Below are 26,000 nucleotides of genomic sequence, written 5' to 3' on the forward strand. Positions count from 1 at the left end.
GTCCGTGTTTGTGAAGAAGGGTCACGGACCTCGGCGAGAACAGGTCGCAGCCACTGCCCAAGCAAGGTCGGCTCAAAGACGTGACCCCCGGCCTGCTGTCACTCAGGCGGGCGGGGGCGGGGCCGTGCGAACTGTCCAATCAGGGGAGTCGCCGGAACCGTACGTGCGGGCGACGCGCTGTGGACGGCGGGGACTGTGTGCCGTCGCTGCTGTCCGGCCGAGGTTCGCGTCCCCTCTCGCTGTCCGGAGAGGCTTCGGGAGCTTCCGCCACATCCTCTGTGGCCGTGGCCTCCGCCGGCCACGGCAGTCGTATGGTGGCTCGACCCGCCACCCCAGAAAGCGAGCAATGGTGAGTGTGCGGGGCCGGGAGTCGGGAAAGGGGCGCGGCGGGGCCGGCTGGAACCGGCCGTGGCGGGACCTGGCCTCCCCGCCGTGAACTCTGCGGACCCGAGGCCGCCGGTGGCGCGGCACGCAGCGCGGGGCCGGGCCGGCTGCCGGGACCGCCGGCGTCCTGTCCTGTCCTGTCCCTGCGCGGCCGCGTCTCCCTTGGGTTGGGCGATGACCACGGGGCGGGTCACCAGGGGACAGTCCTGCCTCGGTCTCCCGGGTTCGTGCGCGCGAGATGCTGTGGTCTGTGGGGTCCCCATCCCTCTCCCCGGGGCACCCGCTTTCTCCTCACTTTTCCAAACGTTTGGGGAGTAGGGTCTCAAAGCCGCGACCCTGTGGCCCCTGCCTAGCTCTTCACAGGACTGGCAATAAATGCCTAAATTTCCAGATCTTTCCCTGCATTCCGAAACGCCATCTTTCCTCTCCAGTTCATAACATCATTATTAACTATTTGTTCTCCATGATGCGTTTCAAATTACGCAGTATTTTATCATTTATCCACAGAGCCATGAATGGCCCTTTTGAAAGACTTCTTTTTTTGGGTATTTTACATGATTAGAAAGCAGAGAATAATCACCTGGAACTGTTTTATGAAATCCTTGTGCCCCTCCCCCCAGGATCTTTCCTGGACACTGATGTCCTATCGGAAGTCCTTTGAGTGAGTGGGAGGTTCTTGAAAACTTTCCTGGGTGATCTGTCCTGTCAGCATTGCCCCTCCTTGCATTTGTCACCCTGAAAAGATTTATTCACTTGAGACTTAGCTTGGGGGATAGTATAAAGTATTTCCAAAAAGGCGAATTTCAGAAAAAAAAAATTACTTTCTATTTGTTAAAATTTGTTCCCCTTTTTCTTCTAAGTGGGCATAGTAATATTCTGAGGTACGTTCTTTCAGGTGATTTTAAATGGCATATCAGGGCCTAGACCTGTAACATTAAGTATTCCAATACAGTTGTTTACAAGTCAATTTCTTTTCTTGGAGATAATTGACATCTTCATTTTCTGGTAGTAAAAAGTTGGTTTTCTTGTTGAACTAGTAAAATTGCTTAAAATTTTCTTTCCTCCTTTACACATAAACACTGGGTGTGTGAGATTTTGCGGGATTCTTGAACCACTGGGTTTGTCATTTAAATTATCAATGGTGGGTGCCTGGGTGGCTCAGTTGGTTAAGCGACTGCCTTCGGCTCAGGTCATGATCCTGGAGTCCCAGGATCGAGTCCCGCATCGGGCTCCCTGCTCGGCAGGGAGTCTGCTTCTCCCTCTGACCCTCCTCCCTCTCATGCTCTCTATCATTCTCTCTCTCTCAATAAATAAATAAAAATCTTAAAAAAAAAATAAATTATCAATGGTGGTGCAAAGCACTGTGATTGGGGAGCAGAGGCCTGAGGCCAATGACTCCAAGCTAAGGCCATTTTGAGCTGGCAAAGGCAAAGGGAGTTTCCTTAGGCCTAGATGTTTTTACATGTTTGGGTTTTGCATCCATGGTAGAGGTGCACTCAGTATAATTTTTGTTTTGAGAAGCTCTGTGAAAGTCCAGAGCTCTGTCTCCTGGACAAAATGTTTATGAGTTTGGGAGTTCATTTTGGGTCACAACCTTAAACTGAATCTTCCTGAGAGTTTCCTCATGTGTAATATTGGAAACCTTGGGGAAGAGAGTTCCTGTAAGCTGCTGGGAGAGAGGGTGTGCGGGGCTCGCAGAGTTCATTCCTGCAGGTGCTCAGGTGTCCGTGCCCGCCCTCGTTCACCAGAGGCTGACCCACTGTGGAGGTGCTGTCTCAACTGGGAATGTCTGGAGCCCGGCTTGGGAGTGTAATTTCTGAATATGGGTTTTCCTTCTTAACTCTGGGTAAGCAGGCTGCTTATCTGAGCTGATTTGAATGTTTGCATTTCTTTCCTTGGCATTCTTTTTTATCTGTTGAATATTCCAGTCTTTTCAGTCTAGTTTCCCTTAGTAGTTTGCAGTTTTATTTGCTGTCTGAATGGGTAAGATTTTTTATTTCTTGGGCTTTGAAGATGTAAGTTGAGAAAAATGTGTGAGGCAAGAAAATCTTGAAACCAAACGGAATTTTTATTCCTTTTAGGCAACAATCTCAAGCTGTGAGATGGGCATATTGAAGTTCTCGGGCACATTTTTCATTTTTATTGTTTTTTTTTAATATAAAGATTTTATTTTTAGGAAATCTCTACACTCAATGTGGGACTTGAACTTACAACCCCGAGATCAAGAGTCGCATGCTCTACTGACTGAGCCCACTGGGCGCCCCTCTTTTTTCATATATAGAGCAGTTTTTTGTATGTGCATGTCTCCAGGGAACTTTGACATTTAAAAGTCTATACTATTTTTTAAGGCAAATGAATTTCTGTTTTAATTGATGTCAGAAAAACTACCCAAGCTTATGTAAATCTTTAAAAGTCCTAGTAGGTTTCAGGGTTTAAATGCAGCCTCCTGGGGCTCCTGGGTGGCTCAGTAGTTAAGCGTCTGCCTTCGGCTCAGGTCATGATCTCAGGGTCCTGGGATCGAGCCCCACATCAAGCCCCGCATTGAGCCCCACTTTGGGCTCCCTGCTCGGCGGGAAGCCTGCTTTTCCCTCTCCCACTCCCCCTACTTGTGTTCCCTCTCTTGCTGTCTCTCTCGCTGTCAAATAAATAAAATAAAATATTTTAAAATAAATGAATGAATGAATGAATGCAGCCCCCTAATGCAGTGCAACATGCTATTCATTCCTGACAGTATTCTTAGTGTGAAATATAGTGGAGGGACAAACTGTGATTTCCCTTGTCCCTTTAGTTAGTTAAAATTTTTCATTTTTTATGGGTTGTAGTTTTATACCCATTAGTGCTTAAGGAATTAAATCTTAGAATGATTTCCTATGTAAAAAAGTTTAAATTAATTTAAAATTAAATTTAAAGTAGCAAAAGTTGAAAACTATTAAGCAGTAAAATATATTGTATATAAGTTTGCTGCTTCTATATTAATTGCATGCTAAGGATTACAATTCATAAGAAACTAGTAGACTTCAGAAAAAAATTTTAAGATATGAAATGACGAGAGTTCAGGTTTTTGTTAGAGCATTTTGTTTACAGAAAAACTGATCACAAAGTACAGAGTTCCCACCTGACCCCTTTGCATCCACAGTTTGGAGTATTTTTTACATCTCCTGTTACTGTGGTATGTTTGTTACAATTGATGAACCAGTAGTCATGCATCGAAGTCTGCTGTTTATGTGGACATAGACATTTAGTGTTATATACAATCAATGGGTTTTGGCAAAGGTATAATGACAGGTGTCCATCATTTCCTTTTTTTTAAGATTTATTTATTTTGGAGAGAGAGTGCGTGCGTGTGTGGGGGGAGGTGGGGTGAAGGGGAGGGAGAGAGAGAATCTCAAGCAGACTCCGTGCTGAGCATGGAGCCCAGTGCTGGGCTCCCTCCCAGGACCCTGAGATCACGACCTGAGCCGAAACTAAGAGTTGGATGCTTTACCAACTGCTGCACCCAGGCACCCCTGTGTTCATCATTTCGACATCATATAGAATAGTCTCTCCTTTTCCTAAAAATATCTTGTGTTCCACCTGTTTAATAATCAGCCTTCCCTCCAACACCCCTGTCTTTCACCAAAAGATCTTCTTACTGGCTAATAGTTTTGTCTCTTCCAGAATGTCATATACTTGAAAACAATGTATTTAGCCTTGTCAGAGTGTCTTCTTTTACTTAATATGCTTTCAAGTTGCCTCCTTGTCTTTTGTTGGCTTTATCCTTCATTTCTTTTTATCACTAAACAATATTTATCAGATACATATACAACAGGTTGTTTATTCATTCTACTGTTGAAGGATATTTTGCTAAACTCTTGGCAGTTATGAATAAAACATCCATAAACATTCATTTGCATGTTTCTGTGTGAGTACAGAGTTTCGGTTCATTTGGGTAAATACCGATTATGATCACTAGATCCTCTGGTAAGAGTATGTTTAGTTTTATAAGAAACTGTCTTCCAAAGTAGGCATACCATTTTCCATTCCTAGCAACAATGAATGAGGATTCCTGTAGGTTTACATCTTCACCAGTATTTGGTGTTCTGACTGTTTTGAATTGTATCCATTGTAGTAAGTGTCTAGTGATATCCATTTATGTTCTATTTATAATTCCCTAATGATACTTGAAGTTAAACAACTTTTCATATGCTTATTTGCAGTCTGTATTATCTTTGGTGATACGTGTTCAGATCATTTGCCCATTTTTAATTGGATTATTTGTCTTAGTTTTAAGAATTCTTTGGACATTTTGTGTGTCCTTTATCAGATAACTGTTCTGCAAAGATTTTATTTATTTGAGTTAGAGCGAGCGAGAGAGAGAGAGCACAAGCAGGGGGAGCATTAGAGGAAGAGGGAGAAGCAGGCTCTTCACTGAGCAGGGAACCCAATGCGGGGCTCAATCCCAGGACCCTGGATCATGACCTGAGCCGAAGGCAGATGCTTAACCGACTAAGCCACCCAGGCGCCCCGTGACTGTTCATTTTCTTACCACTCTCTTTTGTAGAACAGGGTTTTTATTTTAATGAAATGAAGCTTCCCATTATTTTTCTTTCATGGATCTTGCTTTTGGTGTTGTATCTTAAAATTCATTAGTTAACCCAGGATCATCTCCTATGTTATATTTTAGGAGGTTTTTTTTTTTTTTTTAAGATTTTATTTATCTGACAGAGAGCGAGAGAGGGAACACAAGCAGGGGGAGTGGAAGAGGGAGAAGCAGGTTTCCCACTGAGCAGGGAGCCTGATGTGGGGCTCGATCCCAGGACCCTGGGATCACGACTCAAGCCGAAGGCAGACGCCTAACGACTGAGCCACCCAGGCGCCCCATATTTTAGGAGTTTTTAACTTTAGATTTACTATATATTTTTGGTTAAGTTTTGGGAGAGGTGTTAAGGTCAGTGTCTAAATTCACTTTTTGTTTTTTTTGGTTTATCTTTTGCTTGTGGATATTCACTCTTTCTAGAAAAGACTTTTTCTCAGGGAGCCTGGGTGGCTAAGTCAGTTAAGTGTCCAACTCTTAATTTCGGCTCAGGTCATGGTCTCAGGGTCATGGGATTGATCCCCACGTTGGGCTCCACACTCCGCCAGAGCCTGCTTCAGATTATCTTTCTCCCTCTCCCTGTGCCCTCAAACCCCCGCTCATGCATGCGCTCTTCTCTCAAAATCTTTATTTTTTTTTAAAGATTTTATTTATTTATTTGACAGAGAGAGAGAGCAACAGCAGGAACACAAGCAGGGGGAGTGGGAGAGGGAGAAGCAGGCCTCCCGCTGAGCAGGGAGCCCGATGCGGGGCTCGATCCCAGGACCCTGGGATCATGACCTGAGCCGAAGGCAGACGCTTAACGACTGAGCCACCTAGGCGCCCCCTCAAAATCTTTTTTAAAAAAAGACTTTTTCTCGGGCACCTGGGTGGCTCAGTTGGTTAAGCGACTGCCTTCGGCTCCGGTCATGATCCTGGAGTCCCAGGATCGAGTCCCGCATCGGGCTCCCTGCTCAGCAGGGAGTCTGCTTCTCCCTCTGACCCTCCCTCCCCCATGTGCTCTCTCTCATTCTCTCTCTCAAATAAAATCTTAAAAATAAAATAAAAAAGACTTTATGAATTGCCTTTTTGTCCTTTGTCAACGATCAGTTGACTACATTTGTGTGGGTCTATTGGAAAGCAGTTGACTTCTGCATCCTTCAACCTTGCTATGCTGTTATTAATTTTCAGAGTGATCTCTGAAATTGTTGGGGAATCTATCAGATATTCTACATAGAAAACCATGTGTTATATAACTCACAGGTTTATTTTTTTGCTTCCCAATCTATATAACTTTTATTTCCTTTTGTTATCTACTGCATTAGCTAGGTCTTCCAGGACAATAAAGAACAGGAGTGATGAGAAGAGACTTCTTACCTTGTTCTCTATCTTACCAGAAAAGCAACTGTCTCTCACCATTAATATGTTAACTACAATTTTCACGTAGATGTTCTTTTTCAGAAATAGGAACTCCTCCTCTCTATTCCTAGTGTGTTACCATAAGTGTGTGTTGGGTTTTATCACATGTTTTTTTCATTTTCACCTCCTTTTATTCCTCATATTAGTAATCTCTGTCTTTTCTCACTTAGATTGACTAGTCATTTACCAATTCCATTAATCATTTCAAAGAACTAGCTTTTGGTTTTCTTTATATTGTCTCTTAATTTCCTGTAATTTTTAATGTCTTTTGTAAGTCTTACCATTTTATTTTCCTTATTTTTATTGAGATATAATTGACATGTAACATTAGTTTCAGGTGTACAACATAATGGCTTGGTATTTGTATATATTGTGAATTATTTCCACAATAAGTCTGGTTAACATCCTTCATTGTACATAGTTACAGTTTCTTTACTTATCATAGATATTTAAGATCTACTTAGCAACTTACAAATATTCCGTATTACAGTATTATGAGCTGTAGTCACCATGTTGTATGCTGCATCCCCATGACTTACTTATTTTGAATAAGTAACATATTTTGAATAAGAGAGTGTTATGCCTCCAGAGTCGTTCTTAAGATTGTTTTGACTACTTACTTATTTTAAACTGAAAGTTTGTACCTTTTGACCTCCCTTCACCCATTTTCCCCACCCTTCACCTCTGGCAGCCAACAATTTGTTTTCTGTATGAGTTTGGGTTTTTGTTTTATTTATTTACTTATTTATTTTTGGATTTATTTAGAATGTGTGCATGCACGATGGGGAGGGGCAGAGGGAGAGAGAGTCTCAAGCAGACTCTGCCTAAGTGGGGAGCCTGATGTGGGTCTTGATCTCACGACCCTGAGATCATGACCGGAGCTGAAACCAAGAGTGGGATCCTTAACTGACTGTGCCACCAGGCACCCCTGTGTTTTTGTTTTTAGATTCCACATGTAAGTGAGATCATACAGTATTTGTTGTTCTCTCTGACTTATTCCACTTAGCATAATGTTCTCAAAGTCTGTCTAGGTGTTAATGGTAAGATTTTGGGATGCCTGGGTGGCTCAGTCGGGTGAGCCCCCGACTCGATTTTGGCTCAGGTCGTGAGATTGAGCCCCTGTGGAGCCTGCTTAAGAGTCTCTGTCTCCCTCTGCCCCTTCCTGCTGTCTTTCTCCCTTTCAAAAAAAGGGGCAATATTTTATTCTTTTTTATGGCTGAATAATATTCTATTAATATTTATCAGTTTGTCCATTGGTGAACACTTGTTTCCGTATCTTGGCTATTGTAAATAATTGTGAATATAGGCTGCATGTATTTTTTCCAGTTAGTTTTTTTCCAATAAATACCCAGAAGTGGCATTGTTGGATCACATGGTCATTGTATTTTTAATCTTTTAAGGACTCTCCATACTGTGTCCATAGTGGCTGCACCAATTTACATATCCAATTACAGTGCACAAAGGTTCCCTACATCCTCACCAACACTTGTTATTTGTCTTTTTGATACTGGCCATTCTGTCAAGTGTGAGGTGATATCTCACTGTGGTTTTGATTTGCATTTCCCTGATGATTACCGATGTTGAGCACCTTTTCATATACCTGTTGTCCATCTGTATGTGTTCTGTGGATAAATGTCTATTTAGATCCTCCGCCCATTTTATTTTTTAATTGGATTCTTTTTTGGTGTTGAGTTTTATGAGTTCTTTATGTGTTTTGGATATAACCCCTTGGATGTAACCAGAGATACGATTTGTAAATATTTTCTCCCATTGAATAGGTTGCCTTTTTATTATATTGATGATTTCCTTTGCAATGCAGAAGCTTTTTAGTTTGATACAGACCCACTTGTTGATTTTTGCTCCTGTTGCCAGATCTAAAAAGTCATCTTTAAGATTGATGTCAAGGGGCTTACCACCTCTTTTCTTCTAGGAATTTTATGGAGTCATGTCTTACACTCAAGTCTTTAATCCATTTTGAATTGATTTTTTTATATGGTGTAAGAAAGTGGTCCAGTTTTCCCAGCACCATTTATTGAAGAGACTGTCCTTCCTCCCATTGTATATGTTTCCTTTGTTGTAAATTAATTGACCACGGAGTGTGGGTTTATTTCTGTATTCTCTGTTCTCTTCCACTGATCTGTATGTCTGTTTTTATGCCAATGCCTTACTGTTTTGATTGCTATGGCTTTGTAACACATTTTGAATAAGAGAGTGTTATGCCTCCAGATTCATTCTTAAGATTGCTTGACTACTCAGTCTTTGTGGTTCCATGCAAATTACAGGATTGTTCTGTTTCTGTGGAAATGCCATTGAAATTTTGATAGGGATTGCATTGAATCTGTAAATTGCTTTAGATAGTATGGATATTTTAACAGTAGTAATTCTTTCAGTCCATTGAGCATGGAATATATTTGCATTTATTTTGTGTCATCTTCAATTTCTTTAATCAGTGTCTTACAGTTTTCAGTATATAGGCCTTTCACTTTTTTAATTAATTTTATTCCTATTTTGTTTTTGATGCAATTTTAAGTGGACTATTTTTATCTGTCTGTCTGAGAGAGAGAGCACATGAGCACAATCGGGTGGGGGGAGCGGCAGGTAGAGGGAGAAGCAGGCTCCCTACTGAGCAAGGAGCCTGATGCGGACCTCGATCCCAGGACCCCAGGATCATGACCTGAGCTGAAGGCAGATGCTTAACTGACTGAGCCGCCCAGGTGTCCCCTGGACTATTTTTTAAATTTTATTAAGTTTTTTAATTCCAAAATAGTTAACCCACCATTAAAAATTTTTTATTAAGGTGGACTGTTTTCTTAATTTCTCTTTCTGATAGTTGCTTATTAGTGCAAAGAAATGTAACCAAACAATTTTTTGGTGGAGTCTTTAGAGTTTTCTATATACAGACAGTCCCCAACTTAATGATTCAACTCGAGATTTTTTGACTTTTTGATGGTGCAAAAGCAATACACATTCAGTAGAAACCATACTCTGAATTTTTGTTTTTCCGTTCTCAGTATGCAGTACAAGATTCTCTTGTGATGCTAGGTGGCACCAGCAGCCAACGTAGTGTCCGGTCGGCTACACAGTCATGAGGGTAAATGCCCGTTACAGTTAAAACCCTTCTGTCCCTATACAACCGTTCTGGGGTTTTTTTAATTAAAGATTTTTGTTTACTTCTGTCAGAGAGAGAGAGCACAAGCAAGGGGAGCAGGAGAGGGAGAAGCAGACTCCCCGCTGAGCAGGGAGCCCGATGCGGGGCTCAATCCCAGGACCCTGGGATCATGACCTGAGCTGAAGGCAGACGCTTAACCCACTGAGTCACCCAGGCGCCCCAACCGTTCTGTTTTTTTACTTTCTGTATGGTATTTAATAAACTACATGAGATATTCAACACTTTGTTAAAAATAGGCCTCGTGGGCGCCTGGATGCCTCAGTCAGTTTATTTCGGCTCAGGTAATTATCTCAGGGTCATGGGATTGAGCCCTGTGTAGGGCTTCTCGTTCAGCAGGGAGTCTGCTGGAGATTCTCTCTCTCTGCCCCCCCCCACTCTCCCTTTTAAAAGACTTTTTATTTATTTTATTTTATTTATTTATTTATTTTTTAAAAGATTTTATTTATTTATTTGAGAGAGCAAGAATGAGAGAGAGTACATGAGATGGGGAAGGGTCAGAGGGAGAAGCAGGCTCCCCGCTGAGCAGGGAGACCGATGCGGGACTCGATTCCGGGACTCCAGGATCATGACCTGAGCCAAAGGCAGTTGCTTAACCAACTGAGCCACCCAGGCGCCCTAAAAGACTTTTTAAAAAACAGTCTTTGTGTTAGATGATTATACCCAACTATAGGCTAATATAAGTGTTCTGAGTACAATTAAGGTAGGTTAGGCCAAGCTTGGATGTTCAGTAAGTTAGGTGTATTAAATACATTTTCAGTTTTTAAAACAATTTTTATTTATTCATTTGAGAGAGAGAGCATGAGTGGGGAGTGAGGGGGCGGGAGGCGGAGGGAGCATGCTCCCCACTGAGCCAGGAGCTCAACGCGGGACTTGATCCCAGAACCCTGAGATCATGACCTGAGCTGAAGGCAGATGCTTAACTATCTGAGCCACCCAGGTCCCCCTACGTTTTCAATTTAGAGATATTTCCAATTTATGATGTTATCAGTATATAACACAATCATAAGTTGAGGAAGATCTGTAGAATATCATGTCATCTACAAATAGACCATTTTACCTTGTTTTTTTCTAATCTGGGTGCCATTTTACTGTTTCTTGCCTAATTGCCCTGGCTAGAACTTCCAGTTTTATGTAGTGGGCAATCTTCTCTTGTTCCTGATCTTAGGGGAGAAACTTTGACCTTTTCAGCATTGAGTATGAGGTTATCTGTAGGCTTGTCTTATATGGCCTTTATTATGTTAAGGTACTTCCTGTGTATACCCACTTTGTTGAGAGTTTTTATCATAAATGGATGTTGAACTTTGCCATATGCCTTTTCTGCATCTATTGAGATAATCATGATTTTTAATCTTCATTTTGTTAATATGGTTTATCACATTGATTTGTAGATACTGAACCATACTTGCATCATGGAATAAATCCCACTTGATCATGGTACATGATCTTTTTAGTGTGTTGTTGGACTCACTTTGGTAGTATTTTATTGAGGACTTTTCTAGCTTATGTTCATCTGGGATATTGGATTATAATGTTTTTATGGCATCTTTGTCTGGTTTTGGTATCAGGGTAACACTGGCCTCATAAAATTAGTTTAGAAGTGTTCCCTCCTGTTTTTTAGTAAGAGTTTGAGAAGGATTTGGTATTACTTTTTCTCTGAATGTTTGGTGGAGTTTACCATTGAAGCCATCTGGTCCTGGACTTCTGTTTGTTGGGATGTTTTTGATTACTGGTTTACTCTTTTTACTAGTAATCAGTCTGTTCAGATTTTCAGCTTCTTCATAATTCAGTCTTGATATGTATTTTGTTTCTAAGAGTTTATCCCTGTCTTCTAGGTTGTCCAATTTTTTGGTGTATAATTGTTCAGTAGTCTCTTATGACCCTTTGTATTTCTCTTGTACCAGTTGAAATGTCTCCTTCATTTCTGATTTTATATATTTGAGTCCTCTTTTTTTTTGGTGACTCTAAAGGTCTGTCCATTTTATTTATCTTATCAAAAAACCAACTCTTAGTTTCACTGATTTTTTTTCTATTGTCTTTTTAATTTGTATTTTATTTATTTCCTCTTTGATCTTTGTTATTTCTTTCCTTCTAACTTTGGACTTCCTTTTTTCTTTTCTAGTTCCTTGAGGTATAAAGTTGGGTTTATTTGAGATCTTTCTTGATGTAAGCATTTATTGCTATGAACTTCCTTCTTGGAACTGCTTTTGCTGCATCTCATAAGTTTGGGTATGTAGTGTTTTCATTTGTCTCAAGGTATTTTTTTACTTCTCAGTTGATTTTTTTCACATTGGTTTTTTAGTAGCATGTTATTTCATCCACACCTATTTGTGAATGGTCCAGTTTTCTCCTTGCAGTTGATTTCTAGGCCTACCATTATGGTTGGAAAAGATGCTTGATACGACTTTAATCTTCTTAAGTTTATTAAGACTTGTTTTGTGGCCTAATATATGATCTCTTATGGAGAATGTTCTGTGTGCACTTAAGAATGTGTATTTTGTGTATTCTGTTGCTTTTAGATGGAATGTCTGTTAAGTCCATCTGGTTTACTGTGTCATTTAAATTCAGTATTTCCTTATTGATTTTTTTGTCTGGATGATATATCCACTGATGAAAATAGGATATTAAAGTCCCCCACTATTATTGTATTGCTGTTTCTCCCTTTAGGTCTGTTCATATTTGCTTTATATATTTAGGTGCTCCTATTTTGAGTATATAAACATTCACAAATATTATATCCTCCTAATGGGATTCACCCCTTTATTATTATATAATGACCTCCTTTGTTTCTTATTACAGTCTTTGTCTTAAAGCCTATTTTGTGTCATACAAAATAGCTAGTTTTATTTTGGTTTTATTTATTTATTTTTTAAGATTTTATTTATTTATTTGACAGAGAGGTAGCGAGAGCAGGAACACAAGCAAGGGGAGCGCGGTAGAAGGAGAAGCAGGCTCCCCACTGAGCAGGGAGCCCAGGACTCTGGGATCATGACCTGAGCCGAAGGCAGACGCTTAACAACTGAGCCACCCAGGCACCCTATTTTGGTTTTCATTTGCATGGAATATGTTTTCCATCCTGTCACTTTGAATCTGTAGGTCTTTACACCTCAGGTCTTTTGTAAGCAGTATAGATTTTTATTATTTTTTTAAAGATTTTATTTATTTATTTGAGAGAGCGTGTGCAGACACAAGCAGGGGAGAAGGAGAAGCATGCTCCCCACCAAGTAGGGAGCCCGATGTGGGGCTCGATTCCAGGACTCTGGGATCATGACCCGAGCCAAAGGCAGCCGTTCATCCGACTGAGCCACCCAGGTGCCCCAGCAGTATAGATTTTTAAAAGTACATTCAGCCACTCTGTGTCTTTTGATTGGAGAATTTTTTTTTTTAAAGATTTATTTATTTGAGAGAGCGAGAATGAGAGAGAGTACATGAGAGGGGGGAGGGTCAGAGGGAGAAGCAGGCTCCTCTCTGAGCAGGGACCCCGATGTGGGACTCGATCCCGGGACTCCAGGATCATGACCTGAGCTGAAGGCAGTTGCTTAATCAACTGAGCCACCCAGGCGCCCTTGATTGGAGAATTTAGTCCATTAACATTTTAAAGTAATTATTGGTAGGTATGTACTAATTGCCATTTTGTTCACTGTTTTCTGGCTGCTTTGTAATTTGTTCTTGGTTTCTTTTGTGATTGATAATTTTCTGTAGGAATATGTTTAGATTCCTTTCTCTTTTGTGTGTCTACTATAGGTCTTTGTGATTACCATGAGGTTACTACTCGAAAGCTTATATTTATAACAATCTATTTTAAGTTGATAACAATTTGAGTGCATTCTAGAACTCTACATTTTTATCCCCCCCACCCCGTTTTATGTTTTTGATATCACAATTTACATCTTTGTGTCTCAGTTAACAAGTTAGTGAAGTTATTTTCATACTTTTGTCTTTTAACCTCAACTTTCATATGATTAACTCACCACCTTCCTGGGGATGGGTATTAAGGAGGGCACGTACTGCATGGAGCACTGGGTGTTATTAAAAAAACAATGAATCATGGATCACTTCATCAAAAACTAATGATGTATGGTGACTAACATAATAAAGTAAAATTAAAAACAAAACAAAAAAAACTCACCACCTTTACATTAATCTGAATTTTACTATATATTTGCCTTTAACAGTATAATTTGTACTTTCATATTTTCCTGTTACTAATTAGCATCCTTTCATTTCAACTTAAAAAAGTTCCTTTTACATGGCTTGCAAGGCCAGTCTACTGGTGATGAACTCCTTTAGCTTTTGCTTCATTGGGAAACTCTTTTTTCTCCAATTCTGAAAGACAGCTTTATGAGTTGAGTTTTCTTGATTAGCATTTTTTTTCTTTTTTAAAAAAGATTTTATTTATTTATTTGTCAGAGGGAGAGAACGAGCCAGCACAAGCAGGAGGAGTGGCAGGCAGAGGGAGAAGCAGGCTCCCTGCTGAGCAAGGAGACCGATATGGGGCTGGATCCCAGAACCCTGGGATCATGACCTGAGCCTAAGGCAGATGCTTAACCAACTGAGCCACCCAGACGTCCCTAGCAGTTTTTTTTTTATTATGTTAGTCACCATTCATTACATCATTAGTTTTAGATGTAGTGTTCCATGATTCATTGTTTGCCTATAACACCCAGTGCTCCATTCAGTATGTGCCCTCTTTAATACCCATCACCATGCTAACCCTTCCCCCCACCCACCTCCCCTCTAAAACCATCAGTTTGTTTCTCAGAGTCCATAGTCTCTCATGGTTCGTCTCCCCCTCTGATTTCCCCCCCTTCATTTTTCCTTTTCTACTATCTTTGTTTTTTTTTTAAACATATAATGTATTATTTGTTTCAGAGGTAAAGGTCTGTGATTCATCAGTCTTACACAATTCATAGCACTCACCATAGCATATACCCTCCTCAGTGTCCGTCACCCAGCCACCCCGCCACCCCATCCCTCCCAACCCCCACCACGCCAGCAACCCTCAGTTTTTTCCCTGAGATTAAGAATTCCTCATATTGGGCGCCTGGGTGGCTCAGTTGGTTGAGCGACTGCCTTCGGCTCGGGTCATGATCCTGGAGTCCCGGGATCGAGTCCCACATCAGGCTCCCTGCTCAGCAGGGAGTCTGCTTCTCCCTCTGACCCTCCCCCCTCTCATGTGCTCTCATTCTCTCTCTCAAATAAATAAATAAAATCTTAAAAAAAAAAAAAAAGAATTCCTCATATCAGTGAGACCATATGATACTTGTCTTTCTCTGATTGACTTATTCTGCTTAGCATAATACCCTCTAGTTCCATCCACGTGGTTGCGAATGGCAAGACTTCATGTTTTTTGATGGCCCTAGCATTCCGGCCCCCCCCCCCCAGCACTTTGGATATATCACAGCACTCCTTTCTAGCCTGCAAAGTTTTTGCTGAAAAATCTGATGATCTTATGGGAGTTCCCTTGTACATAAGTTGTTTTTTTTTTTTTCTCTTGCTGGTTTAAGAGCCTCTCCTTGTCTTCAGCTTTGACATTATAATGCTTCTTGGTGTGAGTCTCATTGAGTTCTGGGATTCCTGGATCTTGATGTTTGTTTCCTTCTCCAGGTTAGGTACGTTTCCGGCCATTATTAAAGTTAAGTTTTCTGCTCCTTTCTCTCCTCTTTGGGAGTTCAATAATGCAGACGTTGGTCAGCTTGATGTAGTCACATAACTCCCTTAAGCTGTTTTCACTCTTTTTCATTCTTTTTTCTTTTTGCTGTTCTGATTGGGTAAGTTCTGCCCTGTCTTCATTTTTCAATTCAGTTATTCTTCAGCTCTATGATTTCTATTTGGTACTTTGTTTTCTGTTTGTTGAAATTCTCACTTTTTTCATCCATTCTTCTCCTGAGCAAGGTGAGCATTTTTATCACTGTTATTTTGAACTCTTTATCAGATAAATCACCTGTCTCCTTTTCATACCTTAATGAAACCTTTTTCTGAGGTTTTATATTTTGCTTTTTGGGGAATATATTATTGTTTCTTTGGTTTCCTTGACACTGTTGGGTTTTATTTTTATTTTTTTAAAGATTTTATTTATTTATTTGACAGAGAGAGACACAGCGAGGGAGGGAACACAAGCAGGGGGAGTGGGAGAGGGAGAAGCAGGCTTCCCCGCAGAGCAGGGAGCCCGATGTGGGGCTCGATCCCAGGACCCTGGGACCATGACCCGAGCCGAAGGCAGACGCCCAACGACTGAGCCACCCGGGTGCCCCGACACTGTTGGGTTTTATGTGTTAGATAAAACAGCCACCTCTCCCAGTCTTGAAGGAATGACCTCATGGAAGAGAGCCCTTTATTGTCTCTCAAACCTTTGTGATTGTCCAAGAAGTCTATTTTTAGTTGCTCCCAGTGATTGAGGCAGTGCCCCCAAGAGGAAGATCTCAGGCAGCACCTAGATTCAGGCTGATTAGAAGGCAGACCCTCGGGCAGCAGCTTTTAAAGTTTGCAACATAACCTCTTTCAGGTGAAGACTGGGAGGTGAACATTTCTGCCTGCTTCCTCTGCTCTGAGCCCTGGGTAATAACCAGTTAGGAATGGTTTCTTTCTTTGGTACCATCCCATTGAGTACAAGCCCTGCTGGCCACCAAAGGCAGGATATTAAGGGACTCCAGGGCATGTGTACGAGCTCTTATGTTAGAGATTCGTATGGCACGGGGGGCCTGAGGCAGGGCAGAGGAAGCATGTAAAGATGGTGCCCACTTGTTAGAAGATGGAGGAGAGACAGTGAAGTATGCCTCAAACTGAGAAGGCACTTTGAGACCAAAAACAAAACAGGCCACTTCATACAGTTTACAGTTTTATTCAGGCTAACTTATTGATGGGAGAGTGGGCAGAGGATGGTCCAGGCAGCTGCAGAGTTATTCTCCACAAGTCCAGGCCTCAGTCCACAGATTTTCTAGAAGAAGGGGACACACAGGAGGACACTGCAGTGAGGTCAGAGAGCGTGCACGCCCCTAATGGACAGCTGGCCTTTAATCGGATCTTGTGGCACCACCTGTGATTGATGGAAGGCCAAAACAAGCATCCCCTCATTCCAGCCATGGTGGGCATTCCTTACGTGTGTGTATTGACCTCTGAGGGGCCAGGAACAGGAAGGCCCAGGCAAAGTCACTGAGCGAACCTGGACAGGGTCGGAGGCCCATATTGTCAGCACTCCTGCACCTCTGGCCCCCCCCCCCCGCCCCCTGATCTCCAGAGAGGATGTAGGCTGGGTCCTCGGTGTGTGTTTAATTAGAAGCTCACCCCTCAGATGACAGCTATGAAGATAAACTAATAGGCCTCTCTGACAGAGACTGGGTGCCTCGGTCTGTTGCCTCTTTGCTGTGCCCTGAGAATGGTGGTAGCCAGTTAAGAACTCTCTCCATTTGTTACAGTCTTGTGGGACCCACGGGCGTAAGCTCCACTGACCGCCAGAGCCAAGCAATCTAGAGGTGTTCCCTGGGCAGCAAAAATTTTCTGCAAAAATCAAGAGTGTCAGGCCAGGGCTCGTGCTCCTGGGAGATACTGGAGAGCTGCAGTGAGGCAGAGGGAGAGCACACAAATCGTCTGTTTTTGGAGAACATTTCAGTAAGCCCCTAGATGTATGTTAAATTAGATGCCTGCCTTTCAAGCTGACACTTTAAGATTAGCAAGCAAGCCTCATTTGTTTTTTGTTTTTTGGGGTTTTTTTGTTTGTTTTTTAAATAGAGCAGGGAGGGGCAGAAGGAAAGGGAGAAAGAGAATCATAAGCAGGCTCCATGCCCATCTCACGACTTGAGGTGAAATCAAGAGTCAGACGCTTAACCGAATGAGCCACCCTGGCACCCCTCAAACAAGCCACTTCAACAGAAAGTCTGGGTGCTTTGCAGTCAGCTGCTTCTATGCTGGGTCCTGGGCTGGGTGAGTCTGCACATGTGAGCCTTTTAAGAACTGTTTCAGTTGGCTATAGCCTTCTTGGTCCCATGGATGCAGGCTCTGTTGGCTTTCAAAGGTAGATGTTTGGGGGCTCATCTTCAAGTTCAGGTCTTAAGAGTAGGGGGTACCAGAAGTGCGGTTCAGAACCTTCACTCCTCAGGGAGAAGCTTGGGATTTTGAGTTCCCTCCTGATTGTGGGTTGCTGCACCAGGGGTGGGGTTTATGGCAAGATTGTGTCTCAGCCTCTCTTACCAGCTTTCATGTGGTTTGTTTGCTCATTCATCCAGTGTGTAGGAACTGCTTAGCTAGTTTTTGGGGTTTGGGTTTTTCCAAGGAAATTATTCCATATGTAGATGTAGATTCAGTGTGTCTGTGGGAGAAAGTAAGTTCAGGATCGTTGTGTGTCACCATCATGACCTGGACTGTTTTATTCTCCTTAAGGTTTAATTTGTCGTTCTTTATTGTTTCCTCAAGTAGTTGCTTACATTATTGTCGATCTTTTTTTTTTTTTTTCCTTTGGTTTATTTGTTCAATGGTATAAATTTCCTTCTAGGCTTCTACAATTGCTCCACCAGACAACTTTTGATAAATTCTATTTTTATATTGTTCAAAATAATAATGATGATTTCTTTAGACTTTTTGATCCCGATATTTAGAAGTTTTTTATCTCCATGTCTTTGGGGTTTTCCATCTGCTTTCCTGTTACTGATTTCTAGATTAATGCTGCTGTTTCCTGAGAACATATTGTATGTTTTCTGTTCTTTCAAATTTAAGGTGTTTTATATCCCAGAAGGCAGTTTGTCTTGGTGAATGTTGCATGTGAACCTGAAAAGAATGTGTATTTGCTGTTGATGACATACTCCATGGATTTCCTGATTTTCTTCCTGCTGAAACTCTTATGTTACTGATATGGGGGTCTTGATGGGTCCAATTTTATGAGTTTTTGCCTAACATATTTTGCTACTCTGTTATTAATGCACATACACAGAAAGGATTGTTCTATTTTCCTGGAGATTTGACCTCTTTATCAATACATGATTCCCTCTTTATCTGATATTTCCTTGCTTTGAAGTAGGCTTTGTCTGAAATTAATATGCTCTGCCAGCTTTCTTTTGATTACTGTTGGCATGGTGTATCTTTCTCCATCCTTTTAAGTTAATTTGGGTCTATATTTAGTTCTATTTAATGTGCTGTTATAGTATGTCTTTCATTTGTAGGGTTTAGGCCATTGATGTTTAAAGTGGTTATTGATAATGTTGATTAATATCTACCGTGCTTTTTACTCTTTTTTAAAAAAGTTGTCCTTATTTCTTTGTCTTCCACCATTTTTCTGCCGGCTTTAGCTTTAACTGAGCATTTTATCTCTTCTCAGCATATCAATTATAGTTTTTTTACTTTGTTTTCCTGAGTTTACCTTATGTCAGCGTATTCCTAATTTCTCCCTGTCCCTTGTAACATTGTCATTCATTTCACTTATCCAAAAGCTATTACTGAATACAAAAGTGATAGCTGTCAGATGAATGGATAAAGAAGATGTGGTATATATATACAATGGAATATTATGCAGCCATCAAAAGGAATGAGATCTTGCCATTTGCAACGACGTGGATGGAACTGGAGGGTATTATGCTGAGCGAAATAAGTCAAACAGAGAAAGACATGTATCATATGACCTCACTGATATGAGGAATTCTTAATCTCAGGAAACAAACTGAGGGTTGCTGGAGTGGGGGGTGGGGTGGGAGGGATGGGGTGACTGGGTGATAGACACTGGGGAGGGTATGTGCTCTGGTAAGCGCTGTGAATTGTGCAAGACTGTTGAATCTCAGATCTGTACCTCTGAAATAATGCAATATATGTTAAAAAAAAAAAAAGAAGGTGGTAGCAGGAGGGGAAGAATGAAGGGGGGGAGATCGGAGGGGGAGATGAACCATGAGAGACTATGGACTCTGAGAAACAAACTGAGGGTTCTAGAGGGGAGGAGGGTGGGAGGATGGGTTAGCCTGGTGATGGGTATTAAAGAGGGCACGTTCTGCATGGAGCAGTGGGTGTTATGCACAAACAATGAATCATGGAACACTACATCTAAAACTAATGATGTAATGTATGGGGATTAACAATAAAAAATTTTTTTTAAAAAGTGATACCTGTCAGATTTGTTAGTAAAAGAAAAGGTATTTTACCTTCATTAATTTCTTTCCTAATGCTCTGCCTTTCTTATTTACCTCCCTATGAATTTCGTGTTTCTTGAAAAACAGGTGTACTCATGTCAAATTCCTCAATGTTTGCCTCAGAAAGTCTTTATTTCTTCCTTGTTTTTGAAGAATAATTTTAACACAGAATTGTAGGATGGTGGTTTTTTACTTTCAGCACTTTGTTTTGCTCCAGTCTCTTCTTGCTGAAATGGTTTCAGAAAGAAGTCCAATTTAATTCTTACCTCTGTTTCAGTGTAACTGAGGTTTGTTTTTCCCTGCTCTGGCTTCTTTCACTATAATCTCTTTGTTTACGATTTTTCTCCAGTTTGAATAGGATGTGCTTGAATTTGCATTTTTGGTTGTTTGGGTTTTTTTCCCCTTCATATTTTGTGCTCTCTTAGCTACCCAGATCTGCAGTTTGCAATCTCGAATGGTAGGAAGATGCAGTGATTATTGCTTCACTTACTTTTTCTGTCTTTATTTCTATCAGTTATTCCCATTGTGTGTATTTTACCCTTGTCATTATCCCAGAGTTCTTGGATATTGTGTTCTTTTTTTTCTGTTTGCTTAGGCCCCAGTGAAACAGATTCTTCTGAGGACAGTCCTTGTTAAGAATAGAATATTCTGGGCATATTTCAAAATAGCTTCTTTTCTGTCTCCAATTTTGAAGACTGTGGTTTGCCGTGTCTTCACTTCTCTGATGGGTCAAAGAAGAGTTGTTTAATTTTTTTTGCTTTTTCCTTGTGAGGGAGAGACTGCTTCTAAGTTCATTATATTGACCCCCCCCCCCCCAAAAAAAAAAAAAAAAACCCAAGTCTCTGACTCCAATTTTTGATGTTTGACTGCTCACAGCTTTGAAGCTCATCCCTCCTTCTTCCTCCTTGGTCCACTTCTGTCCAAGACAGTAAGAAGGCCTAGTGCTTCCTGCTTTGGCAGTGGCAAGAGGTTCAGTTCATGCCGGCGCCTGCCCTTGTGTGTGAACCTTTAGTCCACTCACAACCTCGGGGGAGAAAAAGGTCTGCATGCCGTTCCCTGCTTTTTCAAGCCATTTCAGGCCTGCTTGAGAGGCCTGCCTTCCTCCCCAGAGACCTCAGTTATACCCTGTGGGCAGCATGTGGTGTCCTCAACTAAGGGACTCCCGCACTCAGGTTTGCTGTAGTGCTTCTGTCCAGCACAGCTGAGCTCCTAAGTGAGAGGAGATGAGAGGCCCCCTCGAGAGCGCTGGTCAGGAAACATCCTCCTGAAGTCGGAGAATGGCCATTTTATGTTCTTTTGGAGGAAAGCACCGCTGAATCCTTTATGTATTTAATAATCATGAACAGATTCACCATCAAACCATTGTGGATGTCAGGAAACTCCCTTGCAACCTGCACTTCTTAACTTGTTCGTCAGGGTTGGGACGGGCCAGAGGACGCTGTTACAGTTGGACCAAAAAAGAGTTCCTCTAGCACCTTTTCATCTCAGTGTGTGTCCTAAAAAGTGAGCAGCAGCCCTGAGGCTCATGTGGATAGGGTTTTTGTGGAGATCTCTGAGCCCTAACTTCTGAGTAACTTCCTGGCTCCACGAAGTGGGACAGAGAGAATGGAAAAACTGAGTGCAATAAGAATTACACAAGTGAAAAGTTCTACTTCTTCACAGGAATATTTTCATTTATCCAGCTACATCTGGCTACTTCTAACGGCCTTCAGGCCGATATGGCAAGCTGATCCTTGTTACAAGTTGCATTTCCACAGGCCTCCTGGACTCTCATGTTTGGTGATGGGACTAGAAGAAAAAGCTTCCAGTTCTTCATTGTGTTTTATTCATTAAAACCTCATGCAGATTTGACCCCGTACATCATGGAGTGCTGAGTTAAATGGTAGGTAAGAAGGAAGGAGATGAGAGAGTTTTTCTCAAAAGGAATTAGTGTGCTTAAAATAATACTTGTTTCATTTGTATAGCATTTCTCTCATTTCTCCAAGGTGCTCTAGACCCTGCCATTAGAGAACAGTAACATTTAAAGTGATCACAGTAAAGATGAATAAATAATTTGCATGTGTTCATGATGCTGTTAAATTTATGAGGAAGTGTGAACAGAAAATTTCTCATGACCAAGACATAAATGTTTGGAGACCACAGAATCATACATAACCTTCCTATAAATTGAGTATAAATCCCCAGTGCTGTCAGACTCATGTATGCTACTGTAAACATATTTGGGATGTTTTAGGACTCAGTGACCTTTGAGGATGTGGCTGTGAACTTCAGCCTGGAAGAGTGGGCTTTACTGGATTCTTCGCAGAAGAAACTTTACAGAGATGTGATGCGGGAAACCTTCAGAAACCTGGCCTCAATAGGTAAAGATGATGACATTCTTACCAAACTTTGACAATTAGAGAAACAAGTATTTCTTGCCCATCAGTCTTGTTCTGACGTGTGGGAAAAGAGTACATTAGTAAGCTAAGTTCATCATAGACCTAAAATCTAGCAATTTTTCTATAATTTCTAATAACATGGAATTTTTTCTCCATCTGCATTTTAGAGAAAAAATGGAAAGATCATGACACCGAAGATAGGTACAATACCCAGGGGAGACGACTAAGGTGAGTCACACAGTGTAGCAATGTCCCACATGAGAATCCTATGTCATGAATTTTTAAAAACCAAATTATTCAGGGGTACTGGGTGGCTCAGTCAGTTAAACGTCTGCCTTCAGCTTAGGTCATGATCCCAGGGTCCTGGGATTGAGTCCCACATTGGGCTCCTTGCTCAGTGGGAGCCTGCTTCTCCCTCTCCCTGTCACTCGCCCTGCCTGTTCTCTCTCTCTGTCAAGTGGATAAATAAAATCGTTAATAAATAAAACACAAGTTATTCAGATTTATCCTTAAATTTTTTTCACTGGAAATATTTACTTAAATGTGACATAGGTGTTGAATGTTTGCAAAACTGTCCACTTGGAAACAGCATAAAGAAACCCCATATGAAAAAAAACCCATATGTTGAGACACCTGGGTGGCTCAGTCGGTTAGGTGTCTGCCTTTGGCTCAGGTCATGATCTCAGAGTCCTGGGACTGAGCCCCACATTGGGCTCCTTGTTCTGCCTGCCACTCCCCCTGCTTGTGCTCACTCTCTCTCGGATGGATGGATGGATGGATGGATGGATGGATATAGATAGATCAAAACAACAAAAAAGAAACCCTGTATGTTAATAATCTTTGTTTACATAATAGCTGTGGTCAAGTCCTATTTACGGAGCATTCAGTATATTAACTTTCCAAACAATTCAGAAAGGGCAGGGAACCTTCATTTTGCTGTAAGTTATAAAAATGTAATTCTAATACCCTACTAATATGAATTACTAAGAAATCATTAATAAAATACTTCCCATTTTTTACAGAAGTCATATGGTAGAAAAACATTGTGAAAGCAAAGAGGGTCATCAGTGTGGAGAAACCATCACCCAGACTCCAGATTTTAATCTGAACAAGAAAACGCCTTCTGGAGTAAAACCACCTGAAGGTCATCAGTGTGGAGAAACTATCACCCAGACTCCAGATCTTAATCTGAACAAGAAAACGCCTTCTGGAGTAAAACCATGTGAATGTAGTGTGTGTGGAAAAGTCTTTGTGCGTCATTCGTCCCTTAATAGGCACATCAGATCTCACACTGGACATAAGCCATATGAGTATCACGAATGTGAAGAGAAGCCATATAAGTGTAAGGAATGTGGGAAAGCCTTCAGCTACCGCAAGTCTGTTCACAGACATGAAAGGACTCATACTGGAGAAAAACCCTATGAATGTCAGGAATGTGGGAAAGCTTTCACGTGGCTCACAACTTTCCGAAGACACATGATCACTCACACAGGAGATGGACCTTACAAATGTCAGGAATGTGGGAAAGCTTTTAGTTGTTCTACTTCATTGCGAACACATGAAAGGACTCACACTGGAGAGAAACCCTATCAGTGTAAACAGTGTGGGAAATCCCTCCGGTCTCCTCTGGGTTTGCGAATACACGAAAGAAATCACACTGGAGAGAAACCCTATGAATGTAAGCAGTGTGGTAAAGCCCTCAGTTGTCCCAGTTCCTTTCGAAGACATGAAAGGACTCACACTGCAGAGAAACAGTATGAATGTAAACAGTGTGAGAAAACCTTCAGTTCTCCTCTAGGTTTGCGAATACATGAAAGAATTCACACAGGGGAGAAACCTTATGAATGTAAGGAATGTGGGAAAGCCTTTATTTCTCTGTCAAGCATTCGAACACACATGATCACACACACTGGAGATGGACCTTATAAATGTAAGGAATGTGGGAAAGCCTTCATTTGTCCCAGTTCCTTTCGATCTCATGAAAGGACTCACACTGGAGAGAAACCCTACGAATGTAAACAGTGTGGTAAAACCTTCAGTTGGCCCAGTTCCTTTCGAATACATGAAAGAACTCACACTGGAGAGAAACCTTACGAATGTAAGGAATGTGGCAAAACTTTCATTTATCGCACAACCTTTCAGGGACACATGAGAAAGCACACTGGAGAGAAACCCTATAAATGTAAAGAATGTGGGAAAGCCTTCATTTCTCCCTCAAGTGTTCGAACACACATGATAATGCACACTGGAGATGGACCTTATAAATGTAAGGAATGTGGGAAAGCCTTCAATTTTCCCAGTTCATTTCGAATACATGAAAGAACTCACACAGGAGAGAAGCCCTATGAATGTAAACAATGTGGTAGAGCCTTTAGTTGTTACACATCCTTTCGAACGCATGAAAAAACTCACACTGGAGAAAAACCCTATGAGTGTAAGGAATGTGGAAAAGCCTTTATTTATCGCACTACCTTTCGAGGACACGTGAGAATGCACACTGGAGAGAAACCATACAAATGTAAAGAATGTGGAAAAGCCTTTAGTCGTCCCAATTCATTTCGAAGGCATGAGAGATCTCATACTGAATAGAAACCTCTTGAATGTAAGCCGTGTGGGAAAAACATCAATTGACCTTCATCCTTACATGTGAAAACCCCCACTGGAAAGAAATCCAACAAATATAAGAAACCCTGATACAAATTAATCCATGTATAATGTTCCAGAAAACTGTAACACGAATCATTATAAAAGTTAGAAATACATGATCAGTGCCTCATTCTTAAAGTGGATCTCTGGACTGTGGATATTTACTACTTTCAAAAATGAACACTGAGGTGAGATAATTCTGTAAGTACTCTTATTACTGTTTAAAGATTAATAGATATTTGTTTTCTCCTTAAATCAGTTGATAACATTTTTCTCTTTCCATTTTGGAGTTTGTTTGATCCATGGGTGTATTGAAGTGGTTTCTAAATGTGCAAGTAGATTTAATTTTTATATAATGTTTTAATTGAATTATCGATAAATGATGCTTTGGTATTTTCCTACTGGCCTCCTGTGTCAGCTACTGGATATCCATTATCCATCATATATTCCATCTTTCTTGGGAGAAAACCAATTCTTGTTTTGGCCAGAAGAGACTTAATTCCATTTTCCTTGCTAATAAAAAGATGGCATAAATTTGTAAATACACAGAGTGCATTAAGTATTGTCTGATCAGTTAATTCCATCTTTTGGCCTTTGCCATTCCTTCTGGCTGAGATTTGAATAATCACCTTTGCATTAAGACAGACCAGTCACTGGATAACAAAATGTAGAATTGGAGATGGCACTCCTAAATTGTGTTTTGTTACCTGGGTAATGTGACATTTTCTAGAATCTGTTTCCTTTGTGATTCTATACCTGTAGCCTCACTTGTGTGAGATTTGAAAGGCAGGAGCACAGGAGGCATCAGGTTTCAGAGCCACCAGACAGAGCTGTACAGGAGCTTTGAGGATCCCTGCTTGCAGCCTATTTTCCTGATCCCTTGCCCTCCTAGTCAAGAGTGTCCTCAAAACCACAATTAACTGCTCGACTTCATTTCTCAGAGGTGTAGGTTTCCACATATACCTTCACAAGTTCGGCATCAAAGATCCATCACAGTTTGGATTTTCCTGCCATCCCTCAAGTGTCCACCAGGCAACTAATCTGAACTTTCATGGGTGGGAGTACTCTCTGGTGCTCAGACTCTCCTCTGTATCGTATTCATTTAAGGTCTAATTTGTGTAGTAAATACCTTGTTTTGGTAATACTGCTAGTGACCATGTACTCCTGATTCCACTGTGAGTGCTACAGTGACCAAAAGAACCACTGTGGACTTTGTTCCTCGGCTGCAGCTACTGCTGACCCCTCCCTCCTGTCAGGCGGGTTTGCTCACCGCTGTGCGTCATTCCTCGGTATATTTTCAAGTATGGTTGATTGTATGTGATTAAAAGCAATGCATTTGTCAAACAGAA

General features: G+C 41.3%; 1 protein-coding gene across 1 annotated transcript; it reads left to right on the forward strand.

Moving 5' to 3' along the window:
* LOC123834068 (zinc finger protein 709-like) lies at positions 1 to 26,000 on the forward strand. The gene is made up of 5 exons (XM_064570457.1): positions 1 to 349; positions 21,385 to 21,509; positions 21,861 to 21,987; positions 22,173 to 22,233; positions 23,028 to 26,000. Exons 2-5 carry the CDS (start codon positions 21,507 to 21,509, stop codon positions 24,592 to 24,594), a joined length of 1,758 nt encoding a protein of 585 aa, XP_064426527.1. The 5' UTR covers positions 1 to 349; positions 21,385 to 21,506; the 3' UTR covers positions 24,595 to 26,000.

The sequence above is a fragment of the Mirounga angustirostris genome, unplaced genomic scaffold (genome assembly GCF_029215605.1).
Source record: "Mirounga angustirostris isolate CCGP_5_RB_7025 unplaced genomic scaffold, mMirAng1.0.hap1 SCAF_1, whole genome shotgun sequence".
NCBI classification, from domain to species: Eukaryota; Metazoa; Chordata; class Mammalia; order Carnivora; family Phocidae; genus Mirounga; species Mirounga angustirostris.

What these genes read in the sequence shown, in the direction of transcription:
- LOC123834068 (XM_064570457.1), top strand. An exon ending in CAGAAACCTGGCCTCAATAG is followed by an intron (nt 21,988 to 22,172) that starts GTAAAGATGATG and finishes TCTGCATTTTAG; the next exon opens with AGAAAAAATGGAAAGATCAT. An exon ending in ACCCAGGGGAGACGACTAAG is followed by an intron (nt 22,234 to 23,027) that starts GTGAGTCACACA and finishes CATTTTTTACAG; the next exon opens with AAGTCATATGGTAGAAAAAC.